General features: G+C 38.3%; 1 protein-coding gene across 5 annotated transcripts in view; it reads left to right on the top strand.

Moving 5' to 3' along the window:
* The window catches only part of FAM227B (family with sequence similarity 227 member B), a 284,908-nt gene that overhangs the window by 57,536 nt on the left and 206,595 nt on the right, over positions 1-20,777 (top strand). For all 5 annotated transcript variants that reach the window (XM_055362964.2, XM_063698984.1, XM_055362963.2 and 2 more), the window contains one exon: positions 19,893-20,019. In XM_055362964.2, coding sequence (XP_055218939.1) covers positions 19,893-20,019 — 127 coding nt within the window. The remainder of the gene's footprint in view (positions 1-19,892; positions 20,020-20,777) is intronic.

Below are 20,777 nucleotides of genomic sequence, written 5' to 3'. Positions count from 1 at the left end.
CCTGTTCTGTTTGTCTGTGTGTCTGCTGTTGAACCAGTACCATGCTGTTTTGGTTACTGTAACCTTATAATATAGTCAGAAGTCAGGTAATGTGATATCTCTGAATTTGTTCTTTTTGCTTGGGATTGCTTTGGCTATTTGGGCTCTATTGTGTTTCCATATGAATTTTAGAATAGATTTTTCTACTTCTGTGAAAAATAGCATGGGTAGTTTGATAGGAATAGCATTAAATTTGTAGATTGCTTTGGGCAGTATGGCCATTTTTAACAATGTTGATTCTTCCATTCCGTGAGTATGGAATGTTTTTCCATTTGTTCATGTCATCTATGATTTCTTTGAGCAGTGTTTTGTAGTTTTCCTTGTAGAGATCTTTCACCTCCCTGGTTAGCTGCATTCCTGGGTATTTTATTTTTGGCTTCTGTAAATATGATTGCATTCTTAATTTGGCTCTCAGCTTTAAAATTATAGGTGTATAGAAATGCTACTGAGTTTTGTACATTGGTTTTGTATTCTGAAACTCTACTGGAGTTGTTTATCAGTCTTACAGACCTTTTGGCAGAGTCTTTAGGATGTTCTAGGTATAGAATTATATCATTAGTGAAGAGAGATAATTTGACTTCTTTTACTATTTGTATGCCTTTTATTTCTTTTTCTTGCCTGATTGCTCTGGCTAGGACTTCCAGTACTAGTTAAATAGGAATGGTGAGTGTGGCCATCCTTGCCTTTTTTTGGTTCTTATGGGGAATGCTCCCAGCTTTTGCCCTTTTAGTATGATATTGGCTGTGGGTTTGTCATAGATGGCTCTTATTATTTTGAGGTATGTTCCTTCAGTGCCTACTTTTTTGAGGATTTTTATCATAAAGGGGTGTTGAATTTTATCAAATGCTTTTTCTGCATCTATTGAGATGATCATATTTTTTTAAAAAATTATATTTATGTGGTGAACCACATTTGTTGATTTGTGTATGCTGAACCAACCTTGCATCACAGGAATAAAGCTTATTTGATCATGGTGAATTCACATTTTGATGTACTGCTGGATTTTGTTTGCTAGAATTTTGTTGAGAATTTTTGCCTCTGTGTTCATCAGGGATCTTGGCCTATAGTTTTTTTTTCCTTTTGTCTTTTCCAGATTTTGGTATCAGAGTGATGTTGGTTTGGTAGAATATGTGAGGAGAAGCCCCGCTAAGGTTCCTCAGTTTCTTTGAATAGTTTAACTAGGGTTGGTACCAGCTCTTCTTTGTTCAACTGGTAGATTTTACTATGAATCCATCTGGTACAGGGTTCTTTTTGGTACATAGGTTTTTATTATTATTATTACTGATTCAACTTCAGAATTTGATATTGGTCTGTTCAGGGTTTCAATTTCTTCCTGCTTCAGTCATGGGAAGTTTTATATTTCTAGGAATTTATTATTTATTCTAGATTTCTAACTTGTGTGTGTAGTGTTGTTCATAATAGTCTCTGAGAATCTATTGTGTTTTTGTGGGATTGTTTGTAATATCTCCTTTGTCATTTCTGACCGTGTTTATTTGGATCTTCTCTTTTTTTCTCTTTATTAATCTGGCTAGTGGTCTGTTGACATGGTTTATCCTCTCAAACAATCAGCTTTTGGCTTGGATGATCCTTTTTATGGATTTCTGGGTCTCAACTTCATTAAGAACTGCTCTGATTTTAGTTACTTCTTGTCTTCTACTAGCTTTGGGGTTATATTGTTTTTATTTTTCTAGTTCCTTTAGGTGTAATATTATATTGTTAATTTGAGATCCTTGTAACTTCTCTATGTAGGTGTTTAGTGCTATAAACTTTGCTCTTAACATTGCTTTGGCTGCATACCAGAAATTTGGGTATGTCGTGTCTCTATTTTCATTTATTCCAAATATTTTGTTTATTTGTGTCTAACTTAGTTGTTTACCCAAAAATTATTTAGGAGCAAGTTGTGTAATTTTCATGTAATTTTCTGATTTTGAGAGATCTTCTTGATATTGATTTGTTTTGTTATTCCACTGTGGTATTATTTAACTTTTTTTGAATTTATTGAGACCTGCTTCATGGCTGAGCATGTGGTTGATCTTAGAGTATGTTCTATGTGAAGATGAGAATAATGCACATTTCTAGTTGATGGGTGGAGTGCTCTGTAGATATTTATTAGGTCCAACTGATCACGTGTTGAATTTAAGTTCAGGACTTCTGTGTCAGTTTTCTGCCTTGATGATCTGTCTAATGCTGTCAGTGGGGTGTTGAAGTTTCCTACTAATATTGTGTGGCTAAGTCTTTTCATAGGTCCATAAGTACTTGTTTTATTAATCTGGGTGCTTCAATATTGGATGTGTATATATTTAGGAAAGTTAAGGCTTCTTGTTGAATTGAACCCTTTATCATTATGTAGGGCCTTCTTTGTCTTTTTTTACTGTTAGCAGTTAAATGTCTGTTTTATCTTATAAGAATAGCTACTGTTGCTCTTTTCTTGTTTTCCCTTTGCATGGTAGATCTTTCTCCAACCCTGAGGCTGTAGGTGTCATTATATGTGAGATGGGTCTCTTGAGGAAAGTAGATAGATAAGTCTTGTTTTTCAAGTCAACTTGCCACTCTGTTCCTTTTAAGTGGGGCATTGAGACAATATACATTCAAAGTAAGTATTGATATGTGAGATTTTGATTCTGTTGTGAAGTTCTTAGCTTATTGTTTTCTATCTTCTATTATGTAGTTGCTTTATTGGGTATGTGGGTTATATACTTAAGTTTAATTTTGTGTTAGTAGGTGTCATTTTTTTGTTTCTGCATTTAGAACTCCCTTAATGATCTCTTATAAGGCTGGTATAGTGGTAATAAATTACCTTAGTGATTGCTTGTCTGAAAAATATTCTATTTCTCCCTTACTTATGAAGCTTAGTTTAGTGGGATATGAAAATTCTTGGTGGGAATTTATTTTCTTTGACAGTGCTGAAAATAGACCTCCAATCTATTCTGGTTTGAAAGGTTTCTGCTGAGAGGTCTGCTGTAAGCCTGATGAGATTCCCTTCATACATAATCTGACCATTTTCTGTAGGTGGCTATAAGATACTTTTATTAGCATTGACCTTAGACACTCTGTTGACTATATGCCTTCATGATATTCATTTTGTATGGTATCTGGCAGGTGTTCTCTTGATTTTTTAAATCTGGATGTCTACCTCTCTAGCAAAATTAGGAAATTTTTCTTGAATTATTTTTTCAAATACGTTTTCCAGGTTGTGAACTTGTTCTCCTTCTCTTTAAGGAATACCAGTAATTCATAGGTTTGGTTGCTTTACATAATCCCATTTTTTTGATACTTTGTTCATTTTTCTTAATTATTTTTTATTTCTTTTTGTCTGACTGGGTTAGACCAAAATACTGATCTTCAAGCTCTGAAAATTTTTCTTCTGCTTAGTCTAGACTATTGATAAAACTTTCAGTGGTATTTTGAAATTTCTTTGGTGAGTTTTTTATTTCCAGTGCTCTAATTGATTTCTTTTCATGATGTTTAGCACTTCCTTCATTTCCTGGATTCCTTTAGAAGTTTCTTTGTGTTGATTTTTAATCTTTTCTTGAATCTCATTGAGCTTCCTTGAAATCCATGCTTTAAATTCTTACTTGTCATTTCTGAGTTTCTTTTTTGGTCAGGAACCATTGCGGAGGAACTAGAGTGATCTTTTGGTGGTGTTGCAACATTCAGATATTTTTGGTGTCAGAATTTTTTTTTTTTTTTTTTTTGAGACAGTCTTGGAGTCTCGCTCTGTCTCCCAGACTGGAGTGCAGTAGCGCAATCTCAGCTCAACTGCAGTCTCCACCTTTCAGGCTCAAGTGATTCTCCTGCCTCAGCCTCCTGAGTATCTGGGATTACAGGCACGTGCCACCACGCCCTGCTAATTTTTGTATTTTTAGTAGAGACGGGGTTTCACCATGTTGGTCAGGCTAGTCTCGAACTCCTGACCTCGTGATCTGCCTGCCTCAGCCTCCCAAAGTGCTGGGATTACAGGTGTGAGCCACCACACCCGGCCTATAGTGTCAGAATTCTTATGCTAGTTCCTGCTTGTCTGGAGAGGAGTGGGTGGGTCTTTTGGCATTGCCTCTGTTGCCTTATGGTGTTTTGGCTTTGCTTCTATTGCCTTATGCACTTCTGTGGGCTGGTTTTATATTGAGCTGTGCAGTTTGACCTAGAAGTTGGTCAGTGGTGCTCTCAGGTGAGAGCCAGTTGCAACATAAGCAGGTAGGTAGGTACCTGATCTTTGTTTATTGAGGTGCTCTCTGTTGTTTCAAGTGAAGGACTGGACATTGGAGTACCTGGTGCCATAAGTTTCCTGTTCTGTGGGGTTGGAGAGACACAGCTGGAGCCCCTTGCTTTCCCACAAATACCCAAATGGCAAGCACAGGCACCTGCCCTGATGAGGGTTAATGGGAGGAGTTCCTTATGAAGTGCACTAAAGACTCTGCAGGGAGTTGAGATGGTTGCACCAGCTTCCTATCCTACATAGGCAGGAACTTGATCTGTTTTCCTACTACACAATTGTTCCAGGGCTCATGACTCCTAGTTTAGATTCATATTCTAGTCTATCTCTGGACTACAATGAGGTTGAGAGCCACAATAAATGCCTGTTTTATGACTCTCTGTGGGAGTGGTTTCAGGGCATAATTTAATCTCCGAACCTGATACAGACAGTTTTGTGGCTCACCTCTTTGCCAGTGTGATAGTACTGCTGCTGGTTGTAAATGGTGGGTGGGGGGGGGAGGATCTCCACCTTTGGGCCCACATGAGTGAGTTTTGGTTCTGGTGGTGGTGGCTGGTTAGGTCAGCCTGACTTTGGGCCCTGGGGAAGTGGTCCAGTGCCTGTAGAGTTGGAACAGGGTAGGGGTAGGGTACGTAGGTAATTTCCAGGCTCCTAGATGGCTTGCAGAGCAATGGGTATGAGTCCTGAAAGGGCTGTGCCAGAATCAGGCTAACCCAGAGTTCAAGTGCTGGTTATGATGAAGAGTGGCGGGTTGGTCCCTGGGTCACTGGCCAAACTCTTAGGTGGAAGCGGGTAAAATGCTTAGATGGTGGAAACCAGGGGCAGGCAGAACACTTAGGAGGGGGGAACCAAAAGGAATATCACAAACCTGTGGGAGTTGGGTTTTCAGAATGGCTGTGGACTGCAGATGAAATGTTCAAGTAGGGTAAGGGTGGCTATGGAGTGGGCTTTTCACTGAAGAGGGGAAGATCCCTCAGCTGGAGCAATGGAGACTGGCAGCTGTGGGGCACATGGCACACTTGCACTTCACTTTTACCCAAGCAGTGCTAGACTTCACTGTCAGAACAATGCAAAGGTGCCAAGCCTTGTTTGTTACCTTTTGGAGTTTTGTCCCAGAGAAATGCAGAGCTGTGACTGACAACAGGTGTTTAGGTGGATCCAGGGCTGCTGCACTGGGAGCCCAGGTTGGCAAGCCGTGCCTTGCAAGGAGCAGTGTGGGTAGGGGTCACACGGTCTTTAGTCTGGGTGCTTCCTGGAGAAATGCAGAGCTGTGACCACCCACAGTATTCAGGCAAAGTTGGGGCTGCCGCATTAGGAGCCCAAGTCAGCAAGCCCTGCCGGGTGAGGAGCAGTGGGGATAGGAGGTCACATAGTCTGCAGCCTGGGTGCTTCCTGGAGAAACTCAGAGCCATGACCACCCAGGTTCAGGTAGGGGTGGGGCCACTGTGCTGGAAACCCATGCTGGCAAGCCTTGCCTACTGAGGAGCAGTGTGGCAGTCTGGCTGCTTCTTAGCACCATGGCTGCAGCCTCTGTTGGGGCTACAGCAGATGGCACTGGACTACTCAGGGATTCAAGGCCTGTAGGGCCCCATGTGGGCTTCAGTGGTTCTTCTGCAAAGACTCTGGGTGGCTCTCCATCTCAGTCTGGAGGCTTCTGGGGGTCAGGAATATCTCTCATGTCTGGGATTGCAAAGGTCTATCACAGAAGTGTAGATCCCTTCAGGACTCTCACTCACTCACCTTTCCCTGCATTAGGGAGCTTCCCCTACTCTCCATCAGTTCTGGGTGGGCAGCTGCCTGGCTTCACTCCTCTTTGTTCTCTGTTGGTCCTGTTGCTTCCTTGGTGAATCTTCATGGGATCTCCTTGACAATCCACTTGAGGAACTAGTATTTACTCACCACTTTGTTTCATCTCCATGAGAGCAGTGTATACTAGCTGCTTCCCGTCTGTTGTCTTAAACTCCTCTGTACATGACTTTCTAAAAGAGGAAAGCAACAGCAAAGTTAAGTGAAATGAATAATTATGAAACCTTAATTGTTCATTTTATTCTCTATCTGAATTGAGTTTTTTTCCCAAAACATTGTCAGATTGACTGGATTTTCAACTCTTACTTGTTTATGTCCCTCAATTAAAGGTACAAAGAAGTAATAAAATGGCCAAAAGCAAGTTATAAGAAAAAAAAAGACATATATATTTCATAAAATAAATAATAATTTCTAAGGTGGCTGACTAGATGCAGCCAGGAGGAATATCTGCTACCAAGGGACTGGGACACTGGGAAGACTTGTGCACTCTGAGCATATCATCAGAGGGAAGGCACTGAGAGTGGATGGACACACATACTGGGATGGAGGGGGAGGAATATGGGAACTCTGCATGGGTCTACCATGCACAAGGACTTCTTCCTGGCCCCAGTGACTCCTGGGGAAGAGGTGAGATGAGCAGGCAAGGGGCAACCCACTCTCACCAGGGACCTCTGGAATCCTGGCATCAAAGGACCCATGACCCCTATGGACACTTGAGCTAGCAGGGAGAGCTGGTTGGAGATATGTTGGGGCAGGACTGTAGCCTGTGCAGAGGCCAGAGGGATTAGTGCAGGAGTGTCTGCGATGGAGCACAACCAGGAATACCCATACCTGAAGGCTTGCCATGCTACCCTAGGAGACTTTCATTTTAGGGGAACTGTCAGACCTGAACAGAGCAGGGTATCCTTGCCTCGGAGATGGGCCAGTCTGACCTGAGTGCCCCCCTGTCTGTCAGCCTCTCCTTGGGTCCAGCTTGTCCATGGTTGCTTGCAGTATGGCAATGGATGCCCACATGGGCTGCCTCCCGGGGGCCTACATTAAAGCTCTTGCAGTGGCAAACAGTGCCTGGCCATCAAGAGTTCCAACAGAATGGCCCCTGTCTGATGAAGTGCTTTTGCTGGCACCACACATCAGAATGTTGTGGCCTGTGGCCCAAGAGCACTTTAGCCCACCAGCGCAGCAGATTTCTAACCTCAAGGGGCCAGGGAACAAAGCTGGGGCAGGATACCAGCTCTCCAGAGTTAGAGCACCCTGCCCAGGAGTGCTGAGCTGAGCTGTATAGCCTTCTAATTTCTTTCAGAAACAAAGTCAGTAAACTGAAGCCACCTTATACCACAATTAAACCCCTGACAAAATCAAATAAGATAAAAGAAAAAAAAATCCAAAGAAAGCAACTTTAAAGATTGAAGAAACATCAGCTCACGAAGATGAGAAGGAACAAGTGCAAGAACTCTGGGAACTCAAAAAGATAGACTGCTTACCTCCAAATAACTGTACTAGTTCCCCAATAATGGTTCTTAATCAGGATGAAATGGTTCCCAGGTCACTTGTCAGACTCGATGAGCAGGTCAAATATGCATCGATAATAACCTAATTCTAGATATAGAATTTAGAATACAGATTAAAAAGAATTCATTGAAATTCAATCCAAGGATTCTAAGGAATACAATAAAATGATACAGACAGTAGAAGACAAAATGGCCATTTTTAAAAAGAAGAAGCACTGATACAGCTGAAAAATGCACTTCAAGAATTTCAGAATACAGTCGCAAGTATTAACGCAGAATAGACCAAGCTGAGGAAAGACTCTTCATGGCTCAAAGACTGATTCTCCAAAATCAACCAATCAGACAAATACAAAGAAAAAACAATGAACAAGAATGAACAAAACCTTCTAGAGATATGGGATTATGTAAAGAGACCAAATCTATGACTCATTGACATCCCTGAAAGAGGGAGAGAAAGCAAGCAGCATAGAAAACATTTCAGAATATTGTTTGTGAAAAATTACCCAACCTCACTAGAGAGGCCAACATTCAAATTCAGGAACTGTGAAGAACTGCAAAATACTATACAAGAGGACCATATCCAAGTCACATAGTCATCAGATTCTCCAAGGTTGACATGAAAGAAAAACATTAGTGGCAGCTAGAGAGAAGAGGCAGTCACCTACAAAGGAAACCTCACCAATTTACCAGCAGACCTTCCAGCAAAAGCCCTACAACCCAGAAGAGACTGGCAGCCTATATTCAGCATTCTTAAAAGAATTTCCAAACAAGAATTAATATCCAGCCAAACTAAACTTCATAAGTGAAAGAGAAATAAGATCCTTTTCAGATAAGCAAATGTTAAGGGAATTCACTACCAACAAATCTGCTTTATAAGAGTCCTGAAGAGAGTGCTAAATATGGAAAGGAAAGATTTTTACTGGCCACTAAACCAACAACATTATAAAGCAATCACATAAATAAGTCTGCATTATAACCAGCTAAAAACACAATGACTGGATTAAATCTGCATATATCAATAATAACCTTGAATGTAAATGGGCTAAATGCCTCAATTAAAAGGGACAGAGTGACAAGTTGAATAAAGAAGACCCAACTGTATGCTGTTTTCAAGAGACCAATCTCACATACAGTGATACCCATAGGCTCAAAGTAAAGGGATGGAGAAAAATCCACCTAGCAAACAGAAAAGAAGCAGAAGTTACTATTCTAGTTTAAGACAAAACAGGCAGAGGCAGAGCACAATGGCAGAATAGAAACCTCACTGATTGTCCCCCCACAAGAACACCAAGTTAACAACTATCTACACAGAAAAAAACACCATCATAAAAAACAAAAATCAGGCGAGTACTTATAGTGCCTAGTTTTAGCTTCATATCACTGAAAGAGGCACTGAAGAGATAGGAAAAGCAGTCTGGAATCACCAACACCACCCCTCCCCAACCCCCAGCAGTGGCAGTGTAGTGCAGAGAGCATTTCTGGGTGCTGGGGAAAGAACACAACATTGTGAGACAGTTAACTCAGTGCTGTCCTGTTAGAGCAGAAAGAAAACCGAACCAAACTCAACTGATACCGGCCCACAGAGGGAGCATTTAAACCAGCCCTAGACGGAGGGGAATTGTGGATCCCAGTGGTCAGAACTTGAGAACCTGCAAACCTTGCCACAGAAGGCTGCACATTCTGTGTCTCCAAGTAAATCTGAGAGTCTAGGCCATAAGGACTGTGACTCTTAAGCAAGACCTATTACTGAACGAGGTCCAGAGACAATGGACTGGAGTGTGCACGCAACATAGTGACACATCAGTAGGGGCAGCCAAGGGAGTACTGGCATCACCTCTCTCATAACCCCAGGCTGCACAGCTCACAGCTCCGAAAGAGACCCCTTCCTTCTGCTAGAGGAAAGGAGAGGGAAGAGTGGGGAGGACTTCGACTTGCATCTTGGATACCAGCTCAGCCCCAGCAGGATAGGGCATCAGACAGAGATGTGAGGCCTTTATTCCAGGCCCTAGTTTCCAGATGACATTTCTAGACACACCCTGGGCAAAAATGGAACACACTGCCTTGAAGGAAAGGGCCCAATCCTGGCAGCATTATCACCTGCTAACTGAAGAGCCCTTGAGCCCTGAATAACTAGCAGCAATACCCAAGTACTACATTGAGGGCCCTGGGTGATACTCTGAGACTTGCTGGCTTCAGGTACCAGCATGGCCACAGGTAGGGAGAGCACCAGCTGTGCTCTTGGGGTCCCCAGTTCCAAGACTTGACTCTTGGGCAGCATTTCTGGACCTGCCCTGGGCCAGAGAGGAGCCCACTTCCCTGAAGGTTGTGTCCCAGGCCAGGCAGCGTTCAACAGGAGCTGATTTAAGAGCCTGTGGCCCTTAAGGGAACATTGGCTGATAGTCTGGCAATATTCCTCATGGCATGGTGTGGCAGTGGCTACAGGGTGAGATGACTCTGCCTTCGGAAAGGGGAGGGAAGAGCAGGAAGGACCGCATCTTGTGATTTGAGTGCCAGCTCTAAGGTTTTTTTTCTTTAGTCTCTGGCTCCCAGGCAGCACACCTGGACCTACCAGGGGCCTGGGGAACCTCGCCACCCTGAAGGGAAGGACACAGGCCTGGCTGGCTTTGCCACTTGCTGATTGTAGAGCCCCAGGGCCTTGAGCAAACATATACAGTAGTTAGGGAGTGATTGCTGCAGGCCTTCAGTGAGACCCAGCATCGTTCTGGCTTCAGGTCTTATCCAAAGCAGTCATAATGGTGATAGCCACAGGAGTGCTTGTGTCACTCCACCTACATTTTTAGGTGTCAGAACAGAAAGAGAGATTCTGTATGTTTGGGATAAAGTAAGGGAGGAGAAAAAAAGTCTCTGCCTGGTAATTCAGAGAATTACCTCCACAAGTCTGCAAGAACCACAGTGTTACTGGGCTTGGGGTGTCCCTTAAAGTAGATACAGCTTATATCACAACACCCAAGCTCTTTCAAGTATCTGGAAAGCCTTTCCAAGTAGAACAGCTACAAATAAGCGCAGACAGTGAATATTACAATAAATACCTAACTCTTTAATGCCCAGACACCAAAGAACATCAACTGGCATCAACACATCCAGGAAGAGACTTCAGCAATTAACTAAATAAGGCACCAGGGGCCAGTCTTGGAGAAACAGAGATACGTGACCTTTGAAACGAAACTTTAAAATAGCTGTGTTGAGGAAACTCAAATAAATTCAGGATAACCCAGAGAAGGAATCTGAATTATATCAGATAAATTTAACAAAGAGATAGAAATAATAAGAAGCAGAAATTCTGGAGCTGAAAATGCAATTGGCGCACTGCAGAATGCATCAGAGTCCTTAAATAGCAGAGTGGATCAAGCAGAAGAAAGAATTAGTGAGCTTGAAGATAGGCTATTTGAAAACAGAAGGAAATCAAAAGAAAAAAATAAAAAACAATGAAGCATGCCTACAGGATCTAGAAAATAGCCTCAAAAGGGCAAATCTGAGTTGTTGGCCTTAAAAAGGAGGTAGAGAAAGAGATGGGGTAGATAGGTTATTGAAAGGGATAATAGGCAATTTCCTTAAACCTAAAGGGAAAATATCAATATCCAAGTACAAGAAGGTTATAGAACACTAACCAGGTTTAACCCAAAGATTACTTAAGATGTTTAATAATCAGACTCCCAAAGGTCAAGGATAAAGAAAGGACCTGAAAGCAGCAAGATAAAAGAAGGAAACAACATACAATAATGCTCCAGTACATCTAGCAGCAGGCTTTTCTGTGGAAACCTTATAGGCCAGAAGAGAATGGAATGATATATTTAAAGTGCTGAAGGAACAAAAACATTTACCCAAAGTAGTATATCTGGCAAAAATATCCTTCAAACATGAAGGAGAGATAAAGATATTCCCATACAAAAGCTGAGGGATTTCAGCAATACCAGACCTATCCTACAAGAAATGCTAAAGGGAGGACTTCAATCAGAAAGAAAAAACATTAATGAGCAATAAGTAATCACTTACATTTACAAAACTCACTGGTAATAGTAAGTACACAGAAAAAACACAGAATGTTAAAACACTGCAACTGTTGTGTGTAAACTACTCTTATCCTAAGTAGAAAGACTAAATAAAGGAGGAACCACTCAAAAATTATAATTTCAACAACTTTTTAAGACATAATACAGTAAGATATAAATAGAAACAACAAAAAGTTAAAAAGTGAGACAAATTTAAAACATTGAGTTTTTATTAGTTTGTTTATGGAAATAGTATTATGTTGTTACCAGGTTAAAATATGGGTTTTAAAATAGTGTTTGCTAGCCTCATGGTAACCTCAAACCAAAAAACATACAGTAGATACACAAAAAATACAAAGCAAGAAACTAAAGCTTGTCACCAGAGAAAAATCACATTCACTACAGTAAGACAGGAGCAAAGAAAGAAGGAAGAGAAGACCACAGAACAGGAAAACAAATAACAAAATCACAGAAGTAAGCCCTTACTTACCAATAATAATATTGAGTGTAAGTGGACTAAACTCTAATTAAAAGACTGGCTGAATGGATGAAAAAACAAGACTCATTGTTCTGTTGCCGACAAAAAACACACTTCACCTATAAAGATACACATAGACTGAAAATAAAGATATGAAGAAAGGTATTCTATGCCAATGGAAACCAAAAAAAGGAATTGCTATACTTGTATCAGACAAAATAGACTTAAATACAGAAACTATAAGAAGAAACAAAGAAGGTTATTACATAATAATAAAGGGGTCAATTCAGCAAGAGGATGTAACAATTTAAAAATACATATGCAAATCAATAACGAGAAGAAATTTTGAAAGTAAACGTGGAAATTAAACAATATGCTCCTCATGACCAGTGGGTCAATGAAGAAATTAAGAAAGAATTTGAAAAATCTCTTTAAACAAATGACTATGGAAACACAACATGCCAAAATCCATGGAATAGGGTGAAAGCAGTACTAAGAGGCATATTTATAGCTGTAAGTGCCTACATCAATAAAGAACAACTTCAAAGAAACAATCTAACAATGTGTCTTAAAGAATTAGAAAAGCAAGAGCAAACCAAACCCAAAATTAGGAGAAGAAAATAAATAATAAAGATCAGAGCAGAAGTAAATGAAATCGAAATGAAAACAAATGATAAGAAAGTTTAATAAAACAAGTTAGTTTTTTGAAAAGTTAGAAAAAATTGACAAATTGTTAGCCAGACTAAGTAAAGAAGACAAGATACAAATCAGAAATGAAAAAGGAGACATTGCAACTGATATTGCAGAAAGTCGAAGGATTATTAGTTGCTACCATGAGCAACTGTATGCCAATAAATTAGAAAATCTAGAGGAAATTGACAGATTTCTAAATACTACCACCTCCCAAGATTGAACCAGGAACAAATTCAAATCCTGAACAAACCAAGTAATGAGATCAAAGCCATAATAAAAAGTACCCCAGTAAGGAAAAGCCCAGGATTTGCTGGCTTCACTGCTGAATTCTACCAAACATTCAAAGAAGAACTAATACCAATTCTACTCAAACTATTTCCAAAAAAGAGAGGAGGAGGGAATACTCCCAAACTCATTCTACAAGGCAGTATTATTTGGATACCAAAACTAGACAAAGGCACATCTACGAAAGAAAAGAAAACTACAGACCAGTATCACTGATGGATATTGATGCAAAAATCCTCAACAAGATACCACAAACCAAATTCAACAATACATGAGAAAGATCATTCATCAATACCAAGTGGCATTTATTCCTGAAGTGGAAGGATGGTTCAACATATGCAAATCAATCAATGTGATACATTGTATTAACAGAATGAAGGATAAAACCCATATGATCATTTCAATTGATGCTGAAAAAAAGCATTTGATAAAACATATCCCTTCATAATAAAAATTATCAAAAAATTGGTGATATAGGGAATATACCTCAGCATAGTAAAAACCATGTATAACAGACTCAGAGCTAGTATCATGCTGAATGGGGAAAAACTGAAAGTTTTTCCTCTAAGATCTGGAACATGACAAGGATACACACTTCATCAGTTGTTCAACATAGCACTGGAATTCCATCTGCTGATGAAGAGAATGTATATTCTGAAGTTGTTGGTAGACTATTCTGTAAATATCTGTTAAGTCCATTTGTTCTAGGGCATAATTTATGTCCATTATTTCTTTGTTGACTTTCCATCTTGATGACCTGTTTGGTGTCATCAGTGGAGTATTGAAGTCCTCCACTATTATTATTGTGTTGCTGTATACCTAATTTCTTGTGCCTAGTAATAATTGTTTTACAAATCTGTGAGTTCCTATGTTAGATGCATATAAATTTAGGATTGTGACATTTTCCTGTTGGACTGATTGCTTTATCATTATATAAATGTCTCTTTTTGTCTTTTTTAACTGCTGTTGCTTTAAAGTCTATTTTGTCTGATATAAGAATAGCTACTACTTGTTGGTTTAAAGTCTGTTTTATCAGAGACTAGGATTGCAACCTCTGCCTTTTTTTGTTTTCCATTTGCTTGGTAGATCTTCCTCCATCCCTTTATTTTGAGCCTATGTGTGTCTCTGCATGTGAGGTGGGTTTCCTGAATACAGCACACTGACGGGTCTTGACTCTTTATCCAATTTGCCAGTCTGTGTTTTTTAATTGGAGCATTTAGCCCATTTACATTTAAAGTTAATATTGTTATATGTGAATTTGATCCTGTCATTATGATGTTAGCTGGTTCTTTTGCTGGTTAGTTGATGCAGTTTCTTCCTAGCCTTGATGGTCTTTACAATTTGGCATGTTTTTGCTGTGGCTGGTACTGGTTGTTCCTTTCCATGTTTAGTGCTTCCTTCAGGAGCTCTTATAGGGCAGGCCTGGTGGTGACAAAATCTCTCAGCATTTGCTTGTCTGTAAAGTATTTTATTTCTCCTTCACTTATGAGGCTTAATTTGGCTGGATATGAGATTCTGGGCTGAAAATTCTTTTCTTTAAGAATGTTGAATATTGGTCCCCACTCTCTTCTGGCTTGTAGTTTCTGCCGAGAGATCCGCTGTTAGTCTGATGGGCTTCCCTTTGTGGGTAACCCGACCTTTCTCTCTGGCTGCCCTTAACATTTTTTCCTTCATTTCAACTTTGATGAATCTGACAATTATGTGTCTTGGACTTGCTCTTCTCAAGGATTATCATTGTGGCATTCTCTGTATTTCCTGAATTTGAATGTTGGCCTGTCTTGCTAGATTGGGGAATTCTCCTGGATAATATCCTGCAGAGTGTTTTCTAACTTGGTTCCATTCTCCCCATCACTTTCAGGTACACCAATCAGACGTAGATTTGGTCTTTTCACATAGTCCCATATTTCTTGGAGGCTTTGTTCATTTCTTTTTATTCTTTTTCCTCTAAACTTCTCTGCTCATCATCACTGGCCATCAGAGAAATGCAAATCAAAACCACAATGAGATAGCATCTCACACCAGTTAGAATGGCGATCATTAAAAAGTCAGGAAACAACAGGTGCTGGAGAAGATGTGGAGAAATAGGAACACTTTTACACTGTTGGTGGGACTGTAAACGAGTTCAACCATTGTGGAAGTCAGTGTGGTGATTCCTCAGGGATCTAGAACTAGAAATACCATTTGACCCAGCCATCCCATTACTGGGTATATACCCAAAGGATTATAAATCATGCTGCTATAAAGACACATGCACATGTATGTTTATTGCTGCACTTTTCACAGTAGCAAAGACTTGGAACCAACCTAAATGTCCAACAACGATAGACTGGATTAAGAAAATGTGGCACATATACACCATGGAATACTATGGAGCCATAAAAATTGATGAGTTCATGTCCTTTGTAGGGACATGGATGAAATTGGAAACCATCATTCTCAGCAAACTGTCGCAAGGACAAAAAACCAAACACTGCATGTTCTCACTCATAGGTGGGAATTGAACAATGAGAACACATGGACACAGGAAGGGGAACATCACACACTGGGGACTGTTGTGGGGTGAGGGGAGGGGGGAGGGATAGCACTGGGAGATATACCTAATGCTAAATGACGAGTTAATGAGTGCAGCACACCAGCATGGCACATGTATACATATGTAACAAACCTGCACATTGTGCACATGTACCCTAAAACTTAAAGTATAATAATAATAAACTTAAAAAAAAAAAAGAATAGCTACTCCTGCTCCCTTCTGGTGAGATCATATGATAGGCCACAAAACAAGTCTCAATAAATTTAAGAAAATCAAAATTATATGAAGTACTCTTTCAGACCAGAGTAGAATAAAATTAGAAATTACTCCAAAAGGAACCCTCAAAATGATACCAATACATGGAAGTTAAATAATCTGCTCCTGAATGATCTTTGGGTGAACAATGAAATTAAGATGAAAATTTTAAGATTCTTTGATCTGAACAGTAATACTGACATGACCTATCTAAACCTCTGGGACACAGCAAAAGCCATGCTAAGAGGAAAGTTCATAGCATTAAATGTCTATATCAAAGCCTAAAAAAGCACAAATAGACAATCTAAGGTCACATCTCAAGGAGCTAGAGAAACAAGAACAAACCAATCCCAAACCCAGCTGAAGAAAATCAACAACAAAGATCAGAGCAGAACTAAATGAAATTGAAACAAAAAACTATAAAAGACAAACAAAACAAAAAGTTGATTCTTTGAAAAGATTAACAGATTTGACACACCATTAGCAAGATTAAGCAAGAAAATAGAAGATCCAAGTAAGCTCAATTAGAAACAAAATGGGAGACATTACAACCGATACCACAGAAATACAAAAGATCATTTAGGGCTACTATGAACACCTTTATGCACACAAATTACAAAATCTAGAGGAGATGGATAAATTCCAGGAAATATACAACTCTCCTAGATTATATCAGGAAGAAATAGAAACTCTGAATGGAGCAATAACAAGTAGTGAGATTGAAACAGTAATAAATTGCCAAAAAAAAGTTTGAGGATCAGATGAATTCACAGCTGATTTCTATCAGACATTTAAAGAAGAATTGGTACCAATTTTACTGAAACTATTCCAAAAGATGGTGAAAGAGGGACTCTTCCCTAATTCTATGAAGCCAAGATCACCCTAATACCAAAACCAGAAAAGAACATAACAAAAAAAGAAAACTACAGACCAATATTCTTGATGAACATAGATGCAAAAATCCTCAACGAAATACTAGCTAACCAATTCCAACAGCATATCAAAAATATCATACACCACGATCAAGTATGTTTCATAACAGGGATGCAGGGATGGTTTAACATACCATCAATATGTCAATAAATGTGATACATCACAAAAACAAAATTAAAAAGCATATTATTATCTCAATAAGATGCAGAAAAATTATTTGGCAAAATCCAGCATCACTTTATGATTAAAACCCTCAGCAAAATTGGCATAGAGGAGACATACCTCAGGGTAATAAAGCCATCTAATACACAGCCAACATTATACTGAATGGGGAGAAGTTGAAAGCATTGCCCCCTGAGAACTGGAACAAGACAAGGATGCCCACTTTCACCACTTCTATTTAACATACTGGCAGTCCTAGCCAGAGCAATCAAACAAGAGAATGAAATAAAGGGCATCCAGATGAGTAAAAAGGAAGTCATACTGTCACTGTTTTCTGACGATATGATTGTATACCTAGAAAACCCTAAAGTCTTCATCCAAAAAGCTCCTATATCTGACAAATTAATTCACTAAAGTTTCAGGATATGAAATCAGTGTACAAATAAGTAGCACTGCTATACACCAACAACAACCAAGCTGAGAATCAAATGAAGAACTCAGTCCGTTTTACAACAGCTGCAAATATAAATAAATAAAATAAATAAATAAATAACCTGGGAATATACCTAACCAAGGAGGTGAAAGACCTCTACAAGAAAAACTATAAAACACTGCTGAAACAAATCACAGATGAGACAAACAAATAAAAACACATCCCATGCTCACAGATAGGTAGAATCAATATTGTGAAAATGATCATACTGCCAAAAGCAACCTACAAATTCAATGCAATTCCCATAAAAGTAACATCATCTTTCTGCACAGAACTAGAAGAAATTCTAAAATTCATATGGAACCAAAAATCCCACAAAGCCAAAGTAAGACTAAAAAAGAACAAATTTAGAGGCATCACATTACCCGACTTCAAACTATACTACAAGGCTATGTTACCAAAACACCCTGGTACTAGTATAAAAATAGGCAAGTAGACAAATCGAAGAGCATAGAAAACACTGAAATAAAGCCAAATACTTACAGCCAACTGATCTTTGACAAAGCAAACAAAAACATAAAGTGGGAAAAGGAGACCCTATTTAACAAATGGTTCTGGGATAATTGGCAAACCACATGTAGAAGAATAAAGCTGGATACTTGTCTCTTATACAAAAGTCAACTCAAGATGGCTCAAAGACTTAAATCTAAGACCTGAAACCATAAAAATTCTAGAAGATAACATTGAAAAAACTCTTCTAGACATTGGTTTAGGCAAAGAGTTTATGACCAAAAAACCAAAAGCAAATTCAACAAAAACAAAAAACAAATAGATGGGACTTAATTAAACTAAAAAGCTTCTGCACAACAAAAGAAGTAATCGTCAGAGTAAACAGCCTCCTGAGTTGGTGCAAGTGTTTGCGAGCTATGCATCCGACAAAGGACTAATATCCAGAATCTACAAGAAACTCAAATGAATCAGCAAGAAAAAAACAAATAGTTCCATTAAAAAGTGGGCAAAGGACATGAATAGACAATTCTCAAAAGAAGATATGCAAATGGCCAACAAACATATGAAAAAATGCACTACATTGCTGATTATTAGGGAAATACAAATCGAAACCACAATATGATACCATTTTACTCCTGCAAGAATTACCATAAGTAAAAAATCCAAAAATAATATATGTTGGCATGGGTGTGGTGAAAAGGGAACACTTTTACACTGCTGGTGGTAATGTAAACAAATAAAACAACTATGGAAAACAGTATGGGGATTACTCAAAGAACTAAAAGTAGAACTACCGTTTGATCCAGCAATCCCACTACTGAGTATCTACCCAGAGGAAAAGAAGACATATGAAAAAGTCACTTGCACACGCATGTTTATAGCAGCACAATTTGCAATTGCAAAAATATGAAACCAGCCTAAATGCCTATCAGCCAACAAGTGGATAAAGAAAATGTGGTATATATATATATATATATATATATATATATATAATGTTTATAAAAAGAAATAATCTGTTCACAGACCTCCTTCACATCTAATTTACCTATATAAGAAACCTGCACATGTCCCCTTGAATATAAAATAAAAGTTAAAAATATTAAATAAAAGTATAACTAGTTTTAATTTTATATATATATATATATATAAATGGAATACTACTCAGCCATTAGAAGGAATGAAATAATGGCATTCACAGCAACCTGGATGGAGCTGCAGACAATTATTCTAAGTGGAGTAACTCAAGAATGGAAAACCAAACATCATATGGTCTCACTTACACATGGGAGCTAAGCTATGAGGATGCAGAGGCATACATATGGTAGACTTTGGGGACTCAGGGAAGGATGGGAGGGGGATGGGAATGGGAGGGAGATGAGGGATAAAAGCCTATAAATTGGGTACTGTGTACATGCTCAGGTGGCGAGTGCACCAAAATCTCAGAAATCACCACTGAAGAACTTTTCCATGCAATCAGACACCACTTGTTCCCCCAAAACTATTGAAATCAAAATAAATTTTTAAAACAACAACAACAATCCAACCCAATAATTTCATCTTCTCCCTCCACTGGCTGTGACTCAGACTTACTTTCTCAATAAATTGTACTAATGTTTATAAAAAGAAATAATCTGTTCACAAAACCTTCTTAACATGCAATTTACCTATATAAGAAACCTGCAGATGTACGCTTGAATATAAAATAAAAGTTAAAAATATTAAATATATGTAAAGCTAGTTTTAAAAACTAAAATTTAAAATCATAAGGAAACCAAAGAAATTTAATTTCCAGGTGGTTGGAGGGAGTGGAGAGGGTGGCATTGCTCCTTACTGAAACATATTCCAGTTCAAATTTAGCTTTCAGGCATAGTGATGTACATTAATTTATATAAATGTGATTTTAGAATTTAAAAAATGGCAAATTTTTATTCGGTTAATAAATTGCAAGGCAAATTTAAAAAATAATAATTTCTTTGGCAACTGACATATTAAAATTTAAAAATATAAAATTAATCTAATATGATTTTATTTTGGTAGATATATCCTGATTGTTTGGCACAAGCCATATATGCAACGTTCCATGAAGCATTTCCAGAATCGAGTTACCTCTTTAATGATGAATTTAAAGAAGATCTAGGGAATAACATTTTTCTTTGGTGTTCAGGTATGAATATATCATTTAAATATTAATCATTGTTTAGGTTTCTAAAATTTTGGGGTTGCAGTATTTTATTTATTCCATCCAAAAATATTGGTAGTTCTTTTTCTTACAAAGCATGCCATAGCAGTACCCATGTGTTTAAATAAATGTTATTTATTTTCTTCTGAAAATTTCATTATACCATAATTAATTACTTATTAAATTTAGAGCCAAATATCTTATAATCAATGGAATTATTATGGAAAACTGAAATGTCACAGAAATAAGTCATACCATGTATGTACTATATTTGGACCATACATGTTTTAAACTGCTTTTAGAATACTACTTACATTTAATTAGCGAATAATATTATTTAGGATAAAATCTAGAAATAATTTAATTTCTCAGAGAACATTGATCAAGGAAAACCTGTTTGTGAATCACTGTGTGTGTGTGTAGGTGAAAATGGTAGGATTGAAAAGCTAAAGGAAAGCAAAACTCTATCCTAGAACATTTATCAAGAGATTTAAGTACTAGAGTTTAAAACTAAGGTATAGAAATATAGTTTCATGTTCCTAGAATTACCTCCCAGCATTTTTTATAAGATTATTATTATTAACCACCAGAAGCTATTAACTGTTTTCACATAGTTCTTGTAAATATTTCAATCTAAATGTTATTTAATTTTTAAAACTGCTTAATGTCAGTTTTTACTAACCAAATCACTTTTATAAGAAAATGTTTTATACTTTATGGAGGGAGCCTTTGAGAGGTAAAGA

The sequence above is a fragment of the Gorilla gorilla genome, chromosome 16 (assembly GCF_029281585.2).
Source record: "Gorilla gorilla gorilla isolate KB3781 chromosome 16, NHGRI_mGorGor1-v2.1_pri, whole genome shotgun sequence".
NCBI classification, from domain to species: domain Eukaryota; kingdom Metazoa; phylum Chordata; class Mammalia; order Primates; family Hominidae; genus Gorilla; species Gorilla gorilla.
The sequence above is the reverse complement of the archived record's forward strand: the minus strand, read 5'-3'. Positions and strand labels throughout refer to the sequence as shown.